This window comes from Nilaparvata lugens, chromosome 3, assembly GCF_014356525.2.
Source record: "Nilaparvata lugens isolate BPH chromosome 3, ASM1435652v1, whole genome shotgun sequence".
In the NCBI taxonomy this organism is placed as follows: Eukaryota; Metazoa; Arthropoda; class Insecta; order Hemiptera; family Delphacidae; genus Nilaparvata; species Nilaparvata lugens.
In genome coordinates, this window is record NC_052506.1 from 87,636,492 (window position 1) to 87,660,826 (window position 24,335).

The 24,335-nt window shown below is 33.9% G+C and overlaps 1 protein-coding gene across 4 annotated transcripts; it reads left to right on the forward strand.

The window, feature by feature from the left end:
• The first annotated feature begins 8 nt into the window (after positions 1–8).
• LOC111055226 (serine/threonine-protein kinase PLK4) lies at positions 9–23,830 on the forward strand. Of its 4 annotated transcripts, none has more exons than XM_039424940.1 (14): positions 9–267; positions 970–1,065; positions 3,235–3,445; positions 4,571–4,683; positions 6,158–6,250; positions 7,491–7,634; positions 8,855–8,998; positions 10,596–10,717; positions 11,959–12,883; positions 14,572–14,830; positions 17,572–17,720; positions 19,108–19,281; positions 21,640–21,765; positions 22,822–23,830. In XM_039424940.1, the coding sequence occupies exons 1-14, from the start codon at positions 217–219 to the stop codon at positions 23,059–23,061; spliced, it is 2,847 nt and encodes a 948-aa protein (XP_039280874.1). In that variant the 5' UTR covers positions 9–216; the 3' UTR covers positions 23,062–23,830. The 4 variants fall into 4 exon arrangements, with proteins under 4 accessions (XP_039280874.1, XP_039280876.1, XP_039280875.1 ...); XM_039424942.1 differs by having other exon boundaries at positions 21,643–21,765; XM_039424941.1 differs by lacking the exon at positions 14,572–14,830 and adding an exon at positions 16,405–16,663.
• Positions 23,831–24,335: the final 505 nt, after the last annotated feature.

The following is a 24,335-nucleotide window of genomic DNA, read 5'->3' on the forward strand; positions in this document are numbered from 1 at the left end:
ACATTTTTGTTGTTTATCGTCGTGAATCGTGATGTCTGTGATGCTAACCTTCAAACTTGACGTTTGGCTTGTTATTTTTAAAACAATTTATTGCAATTGAATAAACTAATTTTGGTTCAAAAACAAATTATTTATAATATAGTTTAATATGTGGATAATCATATAAATTTACAAATTTAAGGGGATTAGTGTCATACTAATCCCTGTTGCAGAGAAATGCCTAACATAAACAACAGCGTACCATCAACTTTTGGAGATCACATAGACGTGAGTAAAACATTTTAATGTTCTGTTATTATAATTATTCACAATTCAGACTTTTTTATACACGAAGACTAAAATAAAAAACTTGAATGTTTCTGTAACATTCAACTGCCTTCAGGCTGTCATCGTATATGTCACTAGCCATGTATTTATTCATTGCTGTATTTCTACAACATTGCCTTGCTTTTTCTTGGATTCTTCGTTTGTTATACATTATACCTTCATTTTCTATAAGTTACTTGATTCTTCGAGTCTTTATTTTTGTATCCTTGTAGTTTAGTTGTAATCCTATCTTTACTAAAGTCTAATTATATGAAGCGAGTTTACTCGCTACAAGTGATTTTTGAAAAATACCATTCAATCAAGCCTCTTGCTGTAATTTGTATAGCTTTTGAAAAAACGACTGCGCCTATTACTGTGTTATCACATTAGCTTGTATACAAGTATTATCATTATCACATGTAAGTTAATGTTAGTTAGTACGTTATTTATCCATAATGAAATGGATGGATCATTCCCTACGCCTAGGAGGATAGTACAGAGCAAATACTTGGCTTGTGATCGAGTGAAGTTTGGTGAGATGGTGAATACTTCTATGCACTCTCACTCACTGACTCGCCATCTAGTAATCTTGCCCATTGTAATCGGGGCTTATTGAATAATAGATGTTGCTTAACTCTTAAATTTCAATCTTTTCATTTTCAGAACTATGAAGTACTCAGTTTCATTGGAAAGGGTGGCTTCGCCCGAGTTTATAAAGCTTGGTGCCCGAGAGCCAATATGGAAGTTGCCATCAAGATGGTAAGTGCGAAAATCACAGAATTTTTTGTTAACTTTTTCTAATAATAATAATATTATTATTAAGTTCTACTGACATCTTAAGTTCCAAGACATTATTAAGTTCTAATGACATCTCGAGATTTGTGATTCCATACTGCTTAAACTTGAGAGACTACTCAATTCACAGTTATATCAAGGCCTATTACATGAATTCTGTAATTCATATCATTCTACAGCGCCTTTCTAAATTATGGACCCATTTTCAAAAATTGGTATTTATTAAAGTAAAAATGGACAACCTTTATACCAATGGAAAGAGAAAGTTTCAAAGTTTTTTTTAATACCTTACAAGTGTTCAATGTGACCACCGGCTGCTACATGGCAAACATCTACGCGGTAGCCAAACTCGTCCCACACGTGAGAAAGGGTATCTAGTGTTATTGAGTGTACGGCAGCAGTGATACGGTTCCGCAGATCGTGCAGCGGCCGGAGACCATATTGAACACTTGTAAGGTATTTCAAAAAAACTTTGAAACTTTCTCTTTCCATTGGTATAAAGGTTGTCCATTTTGCATTTTCACTTTAAAAAATATATATTTTTAAAATGGGTCCATCATTTAGAAAGACCCTCGCGTGTGGGACGAGTTTGGTTACCGCGTATATGTTTGCCATGCAGCAGCCGGTGGTCACATTGAACCCTTGTAAGGTATTAAAAAAAAACTTTAAAACTTTCTCTTTCAATTGGTATAAAGGTTGTCCATTTTGCATTTTTACTTGAAAAAAATATATTTTTCAAAATGGGTCCATCATTTAGAAAGACCCTTTACTACTATAATGATTCTACTCTGTATTATTCAATATCTTTAAGATATCAAACAGTCATATAAATTATGGAAGACCAAGAAAGCGGTGGGTTGACGATGTGGAGGAGGATTTGCGAAGACTGGGTGTAAGAAGATGGAGAAGAACAACAGAATGTCGAGAGGGGTGGAAGGATGTGGTTGTGAAGGCTAAGGCTCTACATGGGCTGTAGTGCCAATAATGATGATGATGATATAAATTATGGTATTGTGCTTGGGGTTATGCAGATGGCTGCAGAAAGATTCAGCTTCCATAAAAGAAAGTTCCCCGGATCATCATCTCGTCTCATCGGCTGGAACACTGTCTGTCAATCTGAATATTATGACAGTCTATAGTCTGTATATGTCTAGTTCGCTATTAGGAGAGGAGAGGCCAACATACCTTTCAGGAAAGAGGACATTTTCACTGCCACAACAGAATGAGGAATGACTCAATTCGCCTCATGCCAGGCTGATTCGATCACATAGTAGCTTCCCTGTTCCTGCATTCAAGATTCACAACAGGATGTAGATGTATTTCGGTAAGCAGGAGGGACAGATCTTTGAGAGGGCACTCCATGAGAGTTTTGTGGGTGTGGCATTCTACTCCCTTGATGAGGAGGCAATACAGTGTTTTTTGAGCTCTATGACTGTTCTCCCATCTTAATCTTGAGTTTATTTGTATGTAAATACGTTTATAATATTTTGACACAACCTATCCAGCTATAGTGAGGCTCACGTTATAATGGCAGTAGAGAAAGATAATAGAACAGCGTTGCCGAACCTCTGTCTTGTACCTTCTTGTACCGAACCTTCTATAGACGGTAGCTGATACAGATTTAATAATGTAATATTAGCTGTTCATTCTTGTTTAAAATAGCCTAATCAATTATATTTTATCAAGCAATAAATTATATTTTTCAATAATTTCATAATGAATTTACATAAATAAGATGAAATATTTTTTAAATTATTAATTCTACATTGTTAAAAGACGATCTGGCAACAGAGCAAAACGAGAAAGAGATAGAGCTATCCGCTTTGTTGAATAAAGACAAGGATAGCAATACCATTGTTGATCATACACTGCCATTATAACGTGGACCTCACTGTAGTGGTGGCCATGGATGGAGACTACTGATTACTGATATTTACAATCAGACGTTTTAAAGAAGTATTGTTTATTTTTTTGTGTGCTATTTATTGTTACAGTATCATTAAAAGATGGTTTTTATAAAAATTGATAATGCAATTTTTATGTTGATTCAATTTAGATTTGTTAACATTTGACGGAATACTTTTACGTAATTCACTTGAACATTAAATTTGACATATGTTTATTCAATTACAGATTGATAAGAAATTAATGAGCGCTAAAGGAATGGGCCAAAGAGTTCGCCAAGAAGTCGCCATTCATTCCCGTTTGAAGCATCCATCAATTCTAGAGCTCTACACATTTTTCGAAGACTCCAACTATGTTTATCTTGTACTTGAACTAGCTCATAATGGAGAATTGCAACGATACCTCAGAGATAATTCATGCGTTTTCTCTGAAGAAGAAGGTATGAGTAGACAGAATCATATTGAAACACATTCATATTAAAACACAATAAAAGTTATGAAGTTAGTACCCATTTTTAGTAGCCCTATAGAGAGAAGTTAGGCTAATATTTAGCAGTCTAATAGTAGCCTAATATTTTTTTGTTGATAGTTGGAAAGCCTCATAAAAAAACACAATTTTTATCTGTCACGAAAAACTGTGGTTTTTAGTAACCCATTCCGTTTCTAGTAATTGAATTGACATATTTTCCCCTCTATTGAAACACAGAAACTCCCCTGTTGAGTTTCCAGTGAATTGTTACCTAAGTTCTCCAACTAATAATATAATTATTTTATGAAATTTCATTCTTATCTGATTAATTACAATGCTTCTGAAGAATATCTTATTCTTTTTAGTTTCCAAGTTAATGAGAATATTTTTTCAAATCGTTCATTAGGCTATAGGCTATTATAGAGAAACTTTAGCCTAAGTAGATACCGCATGGTATAGGGCGTTTATGTCGCAACTTTTACTGTTATCTCAAGCCGGTAACTGTTGATTACTGTCGAATTTTACTCTTTTGTTGCGGTGAGAGTGTATGAACGGCACAATATGAGAGACTACCAGTGTCACACAGCTTCACGCGAAAGAATTACATGAACTATCGGCTTGAGATAACATTAAAAGTTGTGACATAAACGCCCTATACCATGGGATATCTTCTTATATGCTATTGTTTCTCTATGGCTATATGATCCATGACATTAAAGATAGTTTTTCATTCATCTAATGCTATCATCATTTGTTTATTATTTCCATCTTCTGTTATTCAATAGAGTTGATGATGTTTTCAATTGAGATTTAAAATTATTTCAATCATATATAATCTTAAAATGTATGAATTCAGGGCTACTTTCTTTTATTTATAAAATAGAATTATAGTACCCTTTGAAATTAATAAAATAATAGAATAAGTATACAAATTATAAAATTATAACAAACTAGTTTCAGTGTTCACACCATCTTCAGGTTATAAAAATGAATTCCAAATAAATGTTTACGAATAGTTTTGTTATTTTAGATATCATCTTTAAGTAAATTATTTTAGTAACTAATAATATTTTTTTTTAAATCATATTTGTTTCAGCGAGCACCATTCTTAGTCAAGTTGTACAGGGGCTTCTGTATCTACACTCGCATAGCATTCTCCATCGCGATATCACACTGGCCAACTTATTGCTCACCAGTGACATGCATGTGGTGAGAGTTTTGATCAAATATTATGCAAAAAGATTCATTTTTACTTTTATAAGCTATTTTGATTTCTGTCAGCCTAATTATAATACTGTATGTTGAAATGGATTATAATATTGATACTGTTGAAATGGAAGGTGTACATCCTTCTTTGTAAATTTTGGTTGAATGATTTTGTTCACTCTCTTAAGGCTGTGCAAAGGCTAAAAATGAACTTTATACTGGTGATATTTTTCAAAGTTTTTCGATTTGTATATCATCAAGCTATCAAAATTAAAAAGTTATCTCAGAAAAACTTTTTTTTTCAATCATTACTTTTTGAGATATGAGCGCCAAAAGTTTAAATTTTTGGGACAGAACATTCCAAATTCGATAAGAGTTGAATCCATGAGATTCAGAGGATAGATTCTTCATTGTATTGTTGATCTAGTAAAACAATTTTTTTTTTTTAAATATCAATTTTTACGAAAGTTATTCAATTTACCAAAAATAACTTTTAGTTGAGTTATTTTTGGTAAATTGAATAACTTTCTCAAAAATCTATATTTTCAGAAAATTTTTGGTTTACTAGATCAACAAACCATGAAGAATTTATCCTATAAATCTCATAGATTCATCTCTTACCGAATTTGAAATGTTCTGTCCCAAAAATTTAAACTTTAGGCGATCATATCTTAAAAAGTAATGATTGGAAAAAAATGTTTTCATGAGAAAACTTTTTCATTTTGATAGCTTGATAGTATAAAAATCGAAAAACTTTGAAAAATATCACCAGTAGAAAATTGTATTTATCTTATAATTGTATTTATCTAATTGTATTTGTCTTAGTAAATTGTATTTTGCATCATCTAATTTCCAAGAGCCAACACTTACTGGAGCGGCGAAGGTAGAGGGTTGCTGAAAATTTCAATAAGTAATGCATGAATTCAAATGTGTCAACATGGTGGGCGGCGAAGGTGGGGTAGAAGGTAGAAGGACGCTGAAACATTAATCTAGATACATGCGCTACAGCTGCCTTCTCTGATACACTCTACCTTCGCTGCTCCACCATGATTTAACCCCAAACACTTGGATTAGCAGATGTATGATTGATATAATAGTGAGTGTTCGAAAAGTCACAGTGCACCAAGTGAAAATACATAATTGTGTAATGTTTTGAAAACAAAAATACACGAGTTCAGTCCTGTATTGATGTGAACGGAGGCCATTTCCAACATATTTTGTAACCCATATAATCATAACCATGTAGGTAAATAAACATATCACGTTGAGTTTTTATTAAAAATATCTTAATGAAACTTATTTCATTTCCAAGTGTGCAGTGACTTTCCGAACATGATGTAGTTACATAATACTGTTGATAATCAGCTCTCATTAATATCCTCTAACTCAGTGTGGATTTTCGTAGATTTTTTTATAACTTAATGAAGCCTATTATAAATACGGAAATTATTTAAAATGATGTGTCTGTCAATTATAGAAAATTGCTGATTTCGGGTTGGCGACTCAGCTATCACGACCCGACGAAAAACATTTGACGATGTGTGGGACTCCAAATTACATCTCACCTGAGGTAAGATTCCTTACTTATTCATCAGAGAGCTGCAGACTTTTCATGGTGAACTTATAATTTCACAAATATATTAATTTATGAAACTTGAAGGCAAACGCACACAACAGTTAACAGAGGTCTGCTGACGTCTGCAGAAAGTCGGAGGAACCATAGGTGATCGATTGTTGCAACGCACTCAGGCGTCCTTCTGTCTCCATATGCCTGCATTCAGACACGTTTGATTTTTCTCCGTCTGTCTGTTGCTGGGCTCGTCCTCTTTTAGATTTGTATTGATGTTCTATTCTATGACTATGAACTTCCTTCTCAAACAAAAAAACAAATTAATGTGTTTGAGTACAGGTTGCATTTTCAACAAATTAATATTCTGTGTTTGAGTACAGTTTACAGTATTTTTCAACTAGGTTCAAGGTTTTAATTTTGAATCAAATGTATATTTATTAGAGCTCAGCTGACCAAATACCAATTGAATGAAAAAGACTAAGAAATTGTCAAAAAACCACTGATTTATTGATAATTAGAAAGACCGGTTTCGGTTATTACACCATTGTCAATCTCTGATAAACAAAATACAAGTTTATCAGAGTTTGACAATGGTGTAATAACCGAAACCGGTCTTTCTAATTATCAATAAATCAGTGGTTTTTTGACAATTTCTTAGTCTTTTTCATTCAATAAGAATAATTACCACAATATCAACTTCTCAACTACACAAAAAGCAAATACCAATTCATCAATTGAATCGATAGATTCATTATTGTAGTCAATGTTACAAACAATTACACATTTTACCAACTATTAAATATTATGTGTTGAACTTATTATACTCAAGTGTCCCCACACAGGGTAGCCTGTAGGGACCACAAATTAGAAAACAGTATTGTAATTGTTTTTTATGTATTTGTTTGAATTTTGAATAACGAGAATAATTCGTACAATTTCCATCAGTAGGTAGCACGAGAATAATACATAAAAATAATATAACTATAATTATCCACTATACTCTATGAAGCATTCACAAGATGAGCATGTTATGAAAATCCTTTAATTTCGATGCTTTCAGTATTATTTTTGTTCTTTATTGATTGATACAATTAATACATCATCAAAATGATATGGAGAGAAAAATAATGTAATCTTGTGCTATTCCTCTCCGAAATTTAGATAAGGTTACACATAACATATTTATAATTATATAACAGTAATTGTGTATTTATTCTTTAGTGTGGGTGTTTTTGTGCAGGTTGCTACGAGGAGTTCACATGGACTAGAAGCCGATGTGTGGAGCGTGGGCTGTATGCTGTACACCCTGCTGGTAGGGAGACCTCCCTTCGACACCGACGGAGTTCGCAGCACGCTCACTAGGATTGCAATGGCAAGCTATCAGGTAAACTTCGCTAACCAACGAAACACCAATTCATCTATTCAATCGTTAAATTTATTATTGTAATTGATATTAGATATTTAGGCCTATAATGAATCATTGTAATTATTGTGTTATGGACGCAATTTTTGGGAAAATCCTATTTGCTTCCAGGTATTCATAAATAAATAAATATTGAAATGGAGTTACCTCCCTTTTATTCACTAAAAGTAAATTAGTAAATTCGAATGGTTTTTATTGGTGGGGAGTCCCTTGCCGGAAGGTCCCACCTGGCCTGAATGTATAATTTAAGTCGTCAATTGGCATTTCGACTGCTATAATTCAGCCGGTACCAACAGTTTAACGTGCCCATCATATAATATGGGTGTGACCTAGTTAAAATACTGTTGGTGATAACTGGGTTTGAAACCGGAATCTCTAGACTGCTACGCAAGCATTTCATCCACTAAAACTCAGTTGCACAAAAGCTGGTTGAATTTTAACCCTGATTGGTTCTCGTGAAATTGATCACGGTTAAAATTTAACCGGCTTTTGTGCAACCGGCACTAATAATATTGATAGTTTAGTTTAGTTTAATTTTTGTCACATAAAGCAAATCGAGCAGAGCACGCACAGCATGTGACACGTCATAATTTTATGACGTCTTTACATTCAAAAGAAACAATGTTTTGAGAGCCCACTCTCCAGCCAACACTCCCTCAACAAAACACCTCAAAACAGTCAGCAAGTGAGTAAGGACAAGCCTCAATGAGCAATTTTTCAACTTCCTAGCAAACTTTTCGTGGCTGTTATCCTTCAGGGCTTTGGGTAAATAGTTAAAAATCTTCATACCCGAATAAAATGACACCTTCTCAACCAATGTCAGCCTATGCACAGGATATCGAAGTAGCGAACCTCCTTGTCTAGTTTTATATGGGTGGGATATTATGTTGTCACAATAATTATTCTTATTCCTATGAGCATACACAGCAATCTCAAAAAATACAATGCAGGCATTGGAAGCGAACCCAAACTTCTAAATATGGGTTTACATGAGAGCCTTACGCTAATACCTTCAATTATTCGCAGCGCTTTCTTTTGTGATAGTGGTTCTTCATAGTAAGTTTGCATATTCAAAACAGTACCATTCAAATGGAAAGGTATGTAATTGATTTAACTTCGATCTGATTTAACTGAACTGGTTTCGATCTGATTCAACTGTATTAATGTTTTCTATTTTTCAGATACCTGAATCTGTTTCTCCTGAAGCCAAAGATTTAATCGATAAACTGCTTAAGAAAAATCCGAAGGAAAGAATTAGATTATCTGCGATACTGGATCATCCGTTCATTGCTCTTAAAAAGAATAGCAGGCATAATTATTACTTGGTGAGTATGAATTCAATATAATCTAAATAATACTGTAGAGTTAAAAAATGAAAATGAGAGGTGCGATTGAGTGATTCAATTTACTTGAATCATTAATGAAGTCAAGTCAAAAATATGAAGTCAAGTATTTTCTTGACAAATCATAAAACAATTTGATAGTTTTAAATCTTATGGTTTATAATATTATATGTAGCCTATAGTGCTAGTGTTAATATCACTTTTAATCTGCCTGTAATATGTTTATCATAAAGCATAATCAAATTCAGCTTATTTATTGCTATGTACACAAATTCAGTTCACGACAGAAAATTTAGTACAAGAAAAGTACCCCAAGAAAAGAGTACACACCTATATTGGAAAATTGTTTACTGGATTTTTGAAGGTAATTCACATAGTTCATCTTGTGCTTGTTCCATAGAAAATTACCTTTTATATGCTATTCGGTACACTTTATTTAAATTGGATGATATTTTTCAATATAATTAATAAGATTATTATAAGAGTGTGAAAAAGTGGCAACTGAAATTTTTAAGTTGTCTGATAAGCGAGTTATGGGTTGTTGAAAGTGCTAACTCCCTTTTCTTTTCAGATCATAAACGGTTTAGAATTTTCCATTGGAGTTTTTTTAATACATTCAGTATATCATTGGATTAGTCCTAATATGCGTTTTTCGCGATTCATGCCAAAGTAAACAAGTTATCGAATTTACAAAAAATGGTACTTTTTTATTTATGAACGATATGGGGAATAAAATGTTTCAGTTTGGAAAGATTCATTTTTTGAAGTTTTAAGAGAAGTTCTGTTAATCGGGGAGTCCGATCTCACTAGGCATCATACCTGCATCCATGTAGAAACCAATCTGAAAAAACAAACCAATTCAAACTGTATAGTCGAAACCGTTTATGATCTGGAAAGAAAACGGAGTTAGCACTTTAACGACCCATAACTCCTATAACTCGCTTATTAGACCACTTGAAAATTTCAGTTGCCACTTTTTCTCACTCTTATAATGATCTTAAACAATTATATTGAAAAAGATTATCCAATTTAAATAGAAAAAAGTGTACTGAACTGCCTTAATATTGTCATTTAACAGAAGTTGTGTCTTGTTCCGTTTTGATTAATTCTAATAGAATCCATTGAGACTGGCTCTGTAATTCATGTTTCAATAAATGAAGTGATTGGTTAGGGTGAAAATATTTGATTTCAAGTTGATATCCGTTCCAATCAGTTCTGTTATTGAAAAATCATGAAAACCATCTAGGCCTATATAATTTCTTATAAGAAATTTCTGAAAGTAACCATTGTATGTAATTGTAAACTATCTCATATTTTTTGTAATTGATGCAGTAGTATTAGGTTTTGTGGGAAATAAACATTTATTTAGTTATTAAAAACATCACCTATGAGGGATGGAAAATAGTTTTCCATTAATTTAATGATGATCAATCGACCGTTGAATATAAACAGATTGGAGTAATAGAATGGTCAAAATTGAATTTGGTTAATGGTTTGATTGAAAGCAGATTCATAATCATAATGTTTGATTCTCACCATCCATCAATCATTCACCTTTATCCATATTATTTGCTTCCAGAGTAAAAGAGATGAGGATAGCGCACTAGGAACGTTGAGCATGGCAACATCGAGAAACGCCAACTCTACAGCCAGCAGTGCCCTGCATTACAGTGGACAACATCACAGGCCTACTTTGTCAAGGTAACACAATTTTTGCTTCTATTCCACATTCCTTCCATTTCACAGTTCTAGAGATCATTTCCTAGATTTTTTTTCAATTGAGTGATACTTGGAATAAAATTCAAATACAGTAGTATGAAATGAATTGTGCTTAATCGTGTATCGTATCGTATATGTTGTCGTCCAAACAACGATAAAATAATACATTAAGAAATGGTTTGATTCTTTATTGATTGATACAATAAGTATATCATCAAAATGATAGGGAGAGAAAAAAAATGAGGTAACCTTGTGCTATTCCTTTCCCAAATTCAGATAAGGTTACACATAGTCCAAAATAGGTTAAGTCTTGTAGTTGTTCATTTCACAATAATAATAACTTTAAAACAATTATTACAGAAAATGTAGAAGGAAATGAAATAATACGTTGGCAATAGAAGTAAAAAAATAAAATGTCTATATCGTACAGTACATATTTCAAAATACAAACAGCCTCTATTAAAATAAACATAAAAATTAACAGAGTAGCAAAAGTAAAGGAAAATTAGTACAACAGATGAACAAAAATTGAAGAATAAAGTCGCTGTGATAAGCTAAAATGCATGCGCCTGCTTGTAATGGTGACCACGTGACTTCTCTAAATATAATTTATAATTTTGAAAATCACTTCCCGGTGTTTCGGAACCCTCCTAAAGCTGTAGGTCCACATATCTCTCATACTTTCAAATTTCAAATTCATTCAAAAATGAAATACAAAGTACAAAATAACATCAAACACAAATACAAAGTAACAGGCTTCATGGTGGGGTGTGCTAAAAAAGGGGATGATTGTTAGGGTTTCCAATTATGTACACTGTATTTTTTTTTACGAGCTTATACATTGTAAAAAATGTCAGGCAGAATAAAGAATTTGAATTTGAAAACCATGTACTTGGAAATCCTTCAATCCTTGAGAGAGGATTGAAGGAGGATTGACTTAAAAAAGGCAATTAATCAAGCAATCATCATCCATGAGGATAAAGTATAAGAGAGGGCCGGGTGCGCCCTAACTTCGCCCTCTTAGGATTTAAATAAAGGTAGCAATATTTAATTCCATCTTATTACCCATGCTCAAACCTAGAACTCATGTGGTCTCACAACCTTCAGCAAAAAATAAATTAAAATATTGCCCTGCGACTTGTGAGAACACTCTTGTTGTCCCAGTGTATTACATATCTTTATTTCCAATGACTCAGATTCCTAATCGCGCTATTGTGTTTCAGATCAGACAACCCGTTTCCCAGGCCACCAGTCAGCCATACACCTGTGAACCGGTTCGCAGCCGGCGACCCAGGCCGGTCCTACAACTCCAACACAAGCGGCTCGTCCTTTCTGCCGCCGCCGACCGGAAGTCGGCCGATACATCTGCCGTCATCCACCACCTATTCGGCCGAACCGAGCCTGCATAGCATGAGCTGTCGCTCGGAGGCCAAATCGTGCTGCTCCACTTCACGAGTCAGTGTTCCCAATTGCAGCCATGACCGTGTCGTCTCCGGCTGCAGTCACGACCTTGTCGTCTCCGGCTGCAGTCACGGCAGTGCGACCAGGCCGCAGCCTCCACCTCCCATCACCGCTAGATGTCGCACGTGCGACACCGGCTATCGCAACGACGACAATCGGTCGCAGTGCTTCGAGTGTCGTCGAATCGAGGAGGCTGGCAACGAGTGCCGCTCTTGCTCCACTCAAGCAGCGTGTCAATGCGCCACAACCAACCCCCCACTCTACGATCCTGTACTACCGCCGTGTCATAGTCGTGAGCGCTTTGAAATACTTGACACAAGACAAACACCATGTACTGACACGCACACTTCTACCCCGTATCTTGAAGAAGGACGACAAAGTAGGGCTTCGAACCAGGAAGGAAGTCGAAGATCCGATGAGAAGTGTTTGAGCTGGTTTCAGAAGATGAATCCGCCTAGTAGAGCGGAGAACCAACCTGCATTACCCAGTGAACCAGTGAAGAGCCAATCATTGCCCGTCCCGCCACTGAGCACCGTGCGCCTGAAACCGATGCGGCACCGCATCAAGGCGGCCATTCTGTCCATCCTGGAGTCGGGCGAGGTGTGCATCGAAACCGTCAAGAAGAAAGCCTCCTGGAAGAAGGAGCGTGTTGTCGACGTGTGCCGTGTCTCCAGTGATGGTCTTAGAGTAAGTTATCAACTTCAAAAAATTTATTCGTTTACAAAAATTAATATTATTTTAAAACATTTCAAGTTTTGAATGAAAAAGACTAAGAAATTGTCAAAAAACCACTGATTTATTGATAATTAGAAAGACCGGTTTCGGTTATTACACCATTGTCAATCTCTGATAAATGGTGTAATAACCGAAACCGGTCTTTCTAATTATCAATAAATCAGTGGTTTTTTGACAATTTCTTAGTCTTCTTCATTCAATAAGAATAATTACCACAATATCAACTTCTCAACTACACAAAAAACATTTCAAGTTTCATTAATTTTCAAGGCATTTTTGAGGCAAATCAAACTCTCTCTCTATCGAAAAATTAGTAATGAAGAGAAGTATAGCCGGAGTGTTTCGATTTCGATTCGGAAACGATGCACCTTTCATAAAATTCAATAAATCCATAATTTCTCATCATTCACTTCTATTTTTAGGGCTACTGAAAGTATTGAAATACAATAGAAAAGATAAAGTACCCTTTTATTTTATCACACACTAGTTTCAATCATTTACACTTGAAAATGGCTTTTGAAGAGTTAGGCTCAACTCACACTTACGCGACTCAGGTCGAGAAGAGACTCGACTCTAGTCGAGAGCATGTGTTTTCAAATGGGTGACGTCGTGGAGACTAGAGTCGACTGGTCTGAGTGTCACCATTTGGAAACACATGCTCTCGACTAGAGTCGAGTCTCACACCTGAGTCGCGTAAGTGTGATTCGAGCCTTAGAACTAGTCGTGTTGTGATGAAACAAAAGGGTACTTGATATACAGATTCTATTGTGTATCTCAATATTGTATTGACTCCACCTTCATCGCGGATTAAAAAAATCGATGATATCGACCATTAGTACTAAATGAATACTTTCTTAAAACATAGAAATGTCTTTCAATTTTCTGTAGCATTGAGTTTTTGTCAGTAGCTTTAGATATGGATGTGATAATCATTAAATCTTCCGGTTTAATGCCTAGTCCAAAATCTCACAAAGTCTTTGGCCAAGATGGTCTTGCCATCCATACTGCAATGTGACAATGTGTGGATGCTCGGGTGGCCACTCGACTTCGCTCGCCTCGTCTCGACAAAAATCGGAGCGAAGTCAAGTGAAGGCGAGCGCTGGCAAAGCAGCCATCCACACTCTCGCTTGTCGTCATTTGTACGCACTTGGTGAGAGTGTGGATGCGGCATTAGAGATACTTGTAAGATTGGTCTTATGGGAGAGATAAGAAGCTCTTCTCCCAAGTAAATTGCATGTAGGGTTTCAAATTTAGTGTTCGAAATGTATACTTTTTGAGATGGAAATATGACCTGAATTATTGTTGGTTCAACTCACTTTTCTCCAGTGAGTATTAACATAGAAAAAAGATAGCATATGTATCCTATGATATCCTAGTTTTGGGCTATGCCTTCTCCCAATCATATTATTGTATAATTTATAATGATTTATGATTGTTAATGAATAAAATGAAATGGTTTAAATTATGCTACCCACCTTGGCTTCCTTGACTGTCTCCTATCAGGCATAGATTCATGCTGGACATGCTGAGTATTTTCCATCGACCTGGAATTATCATGGTATCTTTTTCTCTATGGTATCAACTCTAGAATTTTTTGCACAATCTTGCATTTTGAATGGAAAATATTGTTGGGTTTTCAGGTTGTCCTCTACCAACCAAACGGAGGTAAAGGCGTGCCTGTGTCAGATAAGACTGTGCCGTTGCCAGGCCAGGGCGCCGACGCAATTCACAGCTACGAATCGCTGCCTGAGAAGCACTGGAAGCAGTACATTCACGCCGCCAAGTTTGTCAACCTGGTACGAGCAGCCATTCCTAAAGTGACGTTCTTCAGCGAACAGGCCAAGTGCATGCTCATGGAAAACGCTCCCGACCCGGATTTCCAAGCGTTCTTCTTCAATGGTGAGACACAGTATTCACATGCACTTTTCATATATTTTATGTATAAATTGTATTTTGTTGAAATTATTGTATCGTGTAAAGAAGGCAAAATGGGTTTCAACCTGTTGTCTGCATTAATAAATACATATTTCAGTTCGAAAGCTTTTGAATACCGGTTTCACTGCAACAGTATATCAAGCTAATCCACTGGAAGACTAAGTTTTTGCTCAACAGATATCGTTTGATAACCTTTGTCTGTTTTCAATTATTTTATCTATTTTAAATATCAAGGGGACGGGTCACGCTCGGAAGTACGAATCCTGAGATGGAAAAATTGAACACATTTTTTTTTAAATACCAGTTGAAATTGTACTTTATTCAATATTTTTCAAAATTGTCCAGACAAAGGTTGTGTTTGTTATTGCGGATGATGCTCTCATGAGCGTTTTTGCTTGTGTGTGGGTAATGGGATGTGCGAGGGTAATTTATGAGATGATGAAACGTTCATGCCTATTCGATGGGATTCAGCGGGATTCGAACCCGCGACCAGGTAGCACTAGCAGACTGAAGGGTGCAACGCCTTAATCGACTAGGCTCTCCTGGCCGGCCGGTGTGTGTCTTCAAGTACAATATATTAAATGTGTAAATAAAGTTGAGCATTTGTTTATACTTCTAAAATATGGAGCATTTGCTTCATTTTCTATGAATAAACGTGAGCAAAACTTTTTGCTCATGCTCATCAAAAAAATAGTTTGAGCATTTGCTCAAAAGTAAAAGCTTTTGCTCAAAATTGTATGAATAAACTAGAGCATTTGCTCAACTTATGAAGCAAATGCTTCAAAAAAGGTGAGTTTTGTCTAGAGCAGCTTAAAATCTTTTTGCTCATGGTAAAATGGCTCAATTCGTATGAGGAAGAGGAAACTATACCAGATACGATCACAACCAATAGTTGAGAACTATAAAACTCTTTCTAGATTCAACCATGATATATATCACCACTATCCCTACAAAAGAATTAATACAAAAGATGTTATAAAGATAGCCATCACAAAATAGGAAATAGGCATTTAAGAAGATGTGAGTGTAGACGATTATAAGAAGGCTATTGATATTATAGAATATGTTGAAGATTATTATAGAGATGACATTTTTTCACGCTATTATTTTAAAATTCTAAACTCACTAACCTAAAATCTATTCATTAATAATAGAAATATGACCTGAATTATTGTTGGTTCAACTCACTTTTCTCTAGTGAGTATTAACAAAGAAAAAAATAGCATATGTATCCTATGATATCCTAGTTTTGGGCTATGCCTGATGTATTCTCCCAATCATATTATTGTATAATATATAATGATTTGTGATTGTTAATGAATAAAATGAAATGATGTAGAGTGTTAATGTTCCAAATTATGCTACCCACCTTGGCTTCCTTGACTTACCTGTCTCCTATCAGGCATAGATTCATTCTGGACATACTGAGTATTTTCCATCGACCAGGAATTATCATGGTATCTTTTCTCTATGGTAACAACTCTAGAATTTTTTGCACAATCTTGCATTTTGAATGGGAAATATTGTTGTGTTTTCAGGTTGTCCTCTACCAACCAAATGGAGGTAAAGGTGTGCCTGTGTCAGATAAGACTGTGCCGTTGCCAGGCCAGGGCGCCGACGCAATTCACAGCTACGAATCGCTGCCTGAGAAGCACTGGAAGCAATACATTCACGCCGCCAAGTTTGTCAACCTGGTACGAGCAGCCATTCCCAAAGTGACATTCTTCAGCGAGCAGGCCAAGTGCATGCTTATGGAAAACGCTCCCGACCCGGATTTCCAAGCGTTCTTCTTCAATGGTGAGACACAGTATTCACATGCTCTTCTCATATATTTTATGTATACGGTAAATTGTATTTTGTTGAAAATTATTGTATTGTGTAAAGAATACTATTTTTCTGTTGATAGCTTTCATCTTATTCTTTATTTGTTGTATGACTTTTTTTCTCAATGCCTTGTATTTCCTAGTTATAATTACTGAATACATTATGTAAGGAATTCGATAAACAAATTGATTTTTTTTACTATAAGAGAGTTTCTAGGGTCTGCAGCAACTCCTCCATGCGTACAGGGAAGCATCCCTTGCATGAGAGTATTTATTGTCAAGAGAATTAAATGTACATAATATTCATAATTGTATTTTATTATTATTAGTTTATGCTCTAGATGATTGAGTATTATTTTGTATGCATTGTTTTTGGCAATAAAGTTTATTATTATTATTATATTATTAGAAGGCAAAATGGGTTTCTACCTGTTGTCTGCATTAATAAATAAATATTTCAGTTCAAAAACTATTGAATGCCGGTTTCACAGTAACAGTATATCAAGCTAATCCACTGGAAGATTACGTTTATGCTCAACAGAAGTCGTCTGATAACCTTTGTATGTTTTAAATTATTTTATCTATTTTAAATATCAAGGGGACGGGTCACGCTCGTAAGTACGAATCCTGAGATGGAAAAACACATTTTTTTTAAATACCAGTTGAAATTGTACTTTATTCAATATTTTTCAAAATTGTCCAGACAGAGGTTGTGTTTGTTATTGCGGATGATGCCCTCATGAGCGTTTTTGCGTGTGTGTGGGTAATGGGATGTGCGAGGGTAATTAGGGTCTTAGGGTCATTTACGTAAAACGCTAAACCACGAATACTAGTATTGATCTCAGTTTTTTCTTATTTTGATGTATGAATTCATTGTTACAGGTGGAAAGATCACTAGAAGTGAAGGTAACATAAAAGTTATTGATGCAGACGGAAGACCATCAGGAACATTCTCATTGCAAGATCTCGAATCGACTTCTTTGACAAATGTCTCGTCGTCTGTCTCAGCAATGTGGAAACATTTCCAGCAGGTAATATATTTCAATCCTACTATTTTGCTGATTGTGAAAATTATTTTTGATTGGTACTACTGAAATAGAAGTTTGGTTGACAAAATGTGAGTAGACTTGATAGATTCTGCTCCTCAAATAATTGAGTATTGCTTATAATACAAGAGGTAATACTAGAGGGTTAACAATTCCACCCAGATCATATTGCACTCTCTTTCAAAAGAGCTTCATTTTTTTGGGTCCTAAATTTTTCAATAGTCTGCCCGTCGAGATTAAAAATTCAAATAATCTTAAATCTTACAAATCTAAATAACACCTATGGTTGATGGACCATTCTCCGGTTGAGATTAATGAGCTTTTTGTCATTCTTAGATGAATACCCTTGACAGTCACTTGTTTCAATTCTTTCAACATTTTTTAATTAATTATGATTTCTCCATGGTGTGGTGGGTGTGAGGGTGTGGGATGAATATTAAGATAATCAAATTTAATTAAGATGGGTATTTTCATTTGAGTTTATAGATAAGCATATTTAGTTGAGCTCTGAATGTATTTCACTCCTGTTTGCAGACAAGATTTTTCTTAAGCAAACTGTATTGTATTCAAAAATGATCTGTAATATCATTTGTATAATGGAATTTGTCATGTAAGTGATATCATTGAATAAGACTTGATTTGATTTGAATTCTAACCTGTCAAATCACAATCGACCTGTATTGGCTACACTACAAGGAACTCACCCAAACAGATATATTTAGGGGCATTTTCGTGAATTTTAAGCAGTGTCTTAAAACTTAAAACATTACTGTTGAAACATGTTGTGAGTTCAGTAAAACATTTAAAAAAGGGTACTTAGGTTTTTTATTTTTATTTCTTGGTAATTAAGAGTAACCCTAACAAAAAAAAGGAAAATTTATTTGATATTATTACTTCGAAACATAATAGTCAGACTAAATTGTTCATTTCAACTACAAGAGTAGCTAATAATGCAGTTGAATGTACAATATATTTGTATTATTATCAATGTCCAATATCCTTCTATAACTTTGGCTTGAGAACAATCATATTTGTAAAACACAAATCATTATTTGTAATCCTTAATTCAAGACGGCCTTGAACATAATTTTTGGCTGAGAACAATCATTATTTTTTGTAAAACACCAATCATTATTTGTAAAACAGCAATTATTATTTGTAATTATTAATTCAAGACGGCCTTTAACATAAATGTTTAATTATAATTTTTTAGTAGACACGTTTGAATTGTATTTGCGGTGATTGGATATTGTGATTTATTTAAAAACGTATTCAGTCAACTTATCATTTCCGAATTGATGCTATTTTTGAAATTTTGTTCACTTTAAAACTGATAAACTATTCTCACGTTATTGTAATTATTCCTTTGCAGTGCTATGATCATTGTCGTTCTCTAGAATCGGTTCTGGAAAAACTGAGCAGTGAGGAGTCAAGCTTAAAAAGTGACACTTCTTATTTTCCAATTACTATTGGCCAAAAACCCATGTCTTCACCTCTTAACGGAAAAGAGAATTTCCCCACAATAACACCACCCGCAACAATAAATGTGAGTATGCTTCCTTATGATTTGATACTAGGAATTTGTTTAGTTTATTACGTCACGCGGCCGGGAAGTATAAGTTTACAGGGCAAGCATGATGTTTACAGTTGAGGCTTGGAATCTCATGCGAATCCCGTAACAGACATTCATGGCAAAGTAACGTACGATATGTTTATGCCACACAATAAGAAAATAATATGCAAATGAGTAAACAACAAATAACTAAATACGTAACTAAAACATACTCTATATTCAAAACTTAAGCTGTAAATGATAACAGTTCATCAGCAAGAAATGTATACATTGGTTGTCATGTCATCTATAGGTAGCGCACGATGAGAAGGCCCCTGAACCAATGGAAACCAGGGGCCTTCTTGTCGTGCATAATGAAGAAGTGATTTATCTAGTCAGGATCTCCCATGTATTTGATATCGTATATAGGAGGTCCTAATCTAGTATACTAGCAGATGAGCACTGAGCAAAATCGGATCTGCTAACAATGCGTGCTGTTTTATATACCGAAAAAATATAATCTATTTTTTTCTAGGGGGCTAATTGATAGCTTTTTATAGTAAGTTACCTTCTATTTTTGGAGACACGACCTAAACTAGCAAATTTGCAGAAACCGTTCGTGTCTTCAAAATATAGAGGATATTAGTAATTACTGGGGAGTCTGATCTCATTATAGGCATCATTGTAGGAATCAAATCTAAAAAAACAAACAAATTTAAATTCTATAAAAAATAATCCAATATTGTATGAAATAATTCTCAAACCTATACAATTATATCAATAATTACGTTATTTTCACAGAAATAATATGTGATTCTAATGTAGTTTTCTTTCTACAATAATATTTTCATCATAATACGATGGCTGTGAATCAGTGATTGTTCTAATCCATTCAAAGGCTCTTACTTTATCTCGTTTACTATGTATAAATGATATTACTGTAATATCTGCATCAATGTATCATGTTTCAACCATTTTAGGACATGAAAAAATTGATTAAGTTGCATATTGCTATTATGAGTGCTCTCACCAATATGGCGGTTTCTGACAAAAAACTTGAAAACCAATAAAATAGAATCGTGAGTACTGTAGAATTTTTACAGAAGTGAAATTTCATTGAAAAGCTTTATAAAATTTGTAATATTGTATGTGTAGAAGCTGTGTAATGTACTGAAAAGGATAGTCGTGTTGTATTTTGAAGTAATCGTGCGATTGTTTTTGTATACTTTTTCACCCAAATCATTTCAAATTTGCTAAAATTGTTTGATTTGATTATTTTTGTAATTAGATATTTTCATATTTGTTCATTTCAAATTATGTCAGGTGCAATATCAAAATCAAATCAAATATTTGCCATACAATAAATACATATTCAAAACATAATAAAAGAAAATACCTACTTAATTTTATAATCAAAAGTATAAAATAATGTATAAATCGTTATTAAACATGGAAATTTATTTCCTCCAACTCTCAATATAAATTATTCTATATTTATATACAGTATTTTGTTGCACTTATGCTAATATTCTCTTATATATTTTGTTTGCTTTTTGCCCTTCATTATATAATGCAGATGCTTCTTCATTGTATGATAACATAATATGAGTCATAGTAGCTACTTATGCAATCATATATTTTAACTTGCTGTATGATGTTTCCTAGATATTAAATGCAATTTTTGTATGTTTATATCCGAACTATTCCTGCTTCCACTTGCAAAATATTATTTTAGAAAGCACAGCAATAAACTTTATCTCAATCAAGGATCAATAAGTAATCATTGAATCTTGAATCAGTAGAAAGTTATAAGTTGAGAAAACCAATAAATTATTTCATGTTTTTCAACAAATTCATCCGATAAAATACTATGAAAAGACTCTTGCGGGTGAGTTTTACTCATCGTTGGAAATACCTTCCCTATGAAGATAATATCAACTTATTTCATCAATCTTTGATTCGACTTGACTATATGCGTTGCTCCACTTGATTGAAAATACTAAACATTTTATTTTACAGGCGATTGAAATGGGTTTTGATTCTTAACTTCAAACCTGTGGTCTAAGCCTTTATCATAAACCGTTGATTTTCAGCAAAACTAACGTGATATATTTTCTCTCGAGAAATATTTCACAAGCCACACTTTAATTCCATGTCTGCAGAACTTTGCGTGAATGAAATTGATGTTTAAGCAAAATTATAAAATAGCTTTGGTTACTTATACACTCTTATATTACTCTAATTTTTAAATTATGAAATAATTTTGTTTACTTGAATTATAAAATGGTTTTGTATCCTCAAATTATGAAATAATTTTGTTTACACAAATTAATTAATTTTGTTTTATTTCAGCAGGGTTCTAGGACTGGATCAGCTTTAACGTTCGAGTCAAGACACAAAAATAACCAATCAAATTCAGTCACTGGCAGCAACAAATCCAGAACTCTGCACATTCCAGATTTGGGTATTGCTACTCAAGTAAGTATTTGAAATGCATGAATGTCATTGAATCCAATGTCCTCATAGGTTTGGAAGATTTCCCAGGTACTTTTATGTTAAGGAATAGAAAATGTTAGTTTCATTTTATGTACTTCGTGACTTCCTCTGTTTGTTCTGCACTTACCCATCGCCCAAGTTGAACATGCTGGAGCGAGCTTAAGAAAGTTTTTCACAACTGAAAGTTAACTAGTAGTTCTGTGAACAGTAGACCTCACGCAGTATTCTCATCCACAAGTACCTGATTGAAACTATAGACCTTATTGAAATACAGCAATAGACTGGCTTCTCCACACATCTGTGTAATCACTTGTCAGCTGATTTATGATGAATAATTCTATAGTCTGATTTTTACTCTAATATTGGCGTATGAAGGAGGCTCCTTTTTCCTTTTATATTATCCTTGAAATGCAAAATTTCCAAAAACCTTGTATATACGTCGACGCGCAATTAAAAAGGAACTTACCTGTCAAATTTCATGAAAATCTATTACCGCGTTTCGCCGTAAATGCGCAACATATAAACATTTAAACATTAAGAGAAATGCCAAACCGTCGACTTGAATCTTGGACCTCACTTCGCTCGGTCAAAAAACATTGTTTGGATTTGCAGTCTAGTCTCTAGTGTACTTTTTCAAATCAATCTTAAAACTACGTCTGCAGCTACTGCAAGTTCTAAACCCCTCATGAAACACCCAGTCCACACAAATTGAAATTTCTAGAGTATTAACTTTATTAAGTATAAAACTTGTTGAATTGAAAAATAGTTTTATTGTAGTCACATCCACATTAGAATTTTATACAGGACTGCTGATTCATGTTGAAACCAACACATCTTCAGCTGTACTGGTGCATTGATGCACCTGTTCACTTGCCCTTGTAAAAATCTGATAAATGTGGATGTGACAACCATAAAACTGTGTTTTTTCAATCATTATCAAAGAGTAATTCTGATGACGCTCACGGTTTCTGCTTCTAGTGCTATTATCTCCATCATCATTATTTGCCGTTTCTATAATTAATTTTTGTTCTATTGCAGTTTTCGTCTGGAGAAATTACGGTGTTGTACCCTGATACTTCACAACTATCTTACAACAGTGCCACTGGCAATGTGACGTACTCCGAGAACGGAAAGGTGATCAAGTACAAGCAACCGAACAAGGAACAGCTGCCAGAGGTTGTGCGCAAACGTCTTTCCCGCTTTCCTGATATTCTCAAATACTTTTTCGACCATAAACAACCATCTGACAAAGAAAGCAACAAAAAGCCGATAAGATGATTTGTTTTCTAATCAAATTAATATCTAGTTATACCCTATTTTCTCATTTCGCCAATCCGAAACTTTAGTGCAATATTCTATTTCCAATGTTGTTCTTCCTTCATTTCAATTAATGCATTCTTGAAGAAAATTATAGGAAATTATTGTAAGAACACACTCAACTGAGCTGTCGAGATGGTACTTGAATCTTCATTTTCTATTGTTTATTAGAAAATTGATTGCATTTCTTGATCCATTTTATTATGATTTTTAATACGAGCTCATAAACGTCGAGTAACTATAATGATTATAAAAGGTGGAACCTATTTTCAGACAATATTCCTCTGTTTTAAAAATAATAATTTTTCCAATCTAAAATATCACATTTTGTCCCAAAGAATAAACTTAATATACTACAAATTATAAGATATATATGTTGCTATTTTGAATTCGTAATATTCTGCATTTCAATCAATTTGTAAACTTTTTCAATTTTTAATGCATTTTTATTACTGTATTGCTTAATGTATTACTACTTTATCTGACAAATACTGAATTAGGTCTATATATTTTACATCCAATTATTATGTTGTGAATTAATAAGTTTCCCAATAATTGCTTAGGTATTTGTAAATATTTTATATTTTTCAAGTTGAGAGTATGTTTTAAAATAGTAATATAAGATGTGTTGTTGAGAAGATTTTTAATGTATTTATAATATTTTCTTACTAAATCTTGTCAAATGTAAATATTTTTTAATAAAAAGTGTAATTTAATTTCCTGCTTTTAACTTCGTGTTATATCGACTCTTCCTTGAACTCCTCTCAAATAAACTCTTCTCCATGCTATAGAAATAGGACCACATTTGTCTACTTATTACTAATAAAACATTAGCCTTTATCAGTAATCATATATAAAAAATCTGGTGTGGTACACTCACAACTTGATCATTGAACTGTAAGCCTTAATAATTTAGGGGACTAACATAATGACGATTGGCGGCTACTTATTTAAAACTACGATCATACTATTGTATAATTTTATGTTTCAGTGAATAACTCACTGTCACTTGTTAGGTAACCTCTATCCATATCCATAGCCCGAATATCAACCAAAAATCATGTTTTTGGACTCAGGGGACCTTGAAACGTATAGAAAACTTGAAATTAGGGTAGGCTACCTTAATTTCTTGGAAAGCAATACTTTCCTTACCTATGGTAATAGGGCAAGGAAAGTAAAAATATACCAGAAAATAAGATAATGTGTGAAAGGTTATCAAAATACAATACAACATA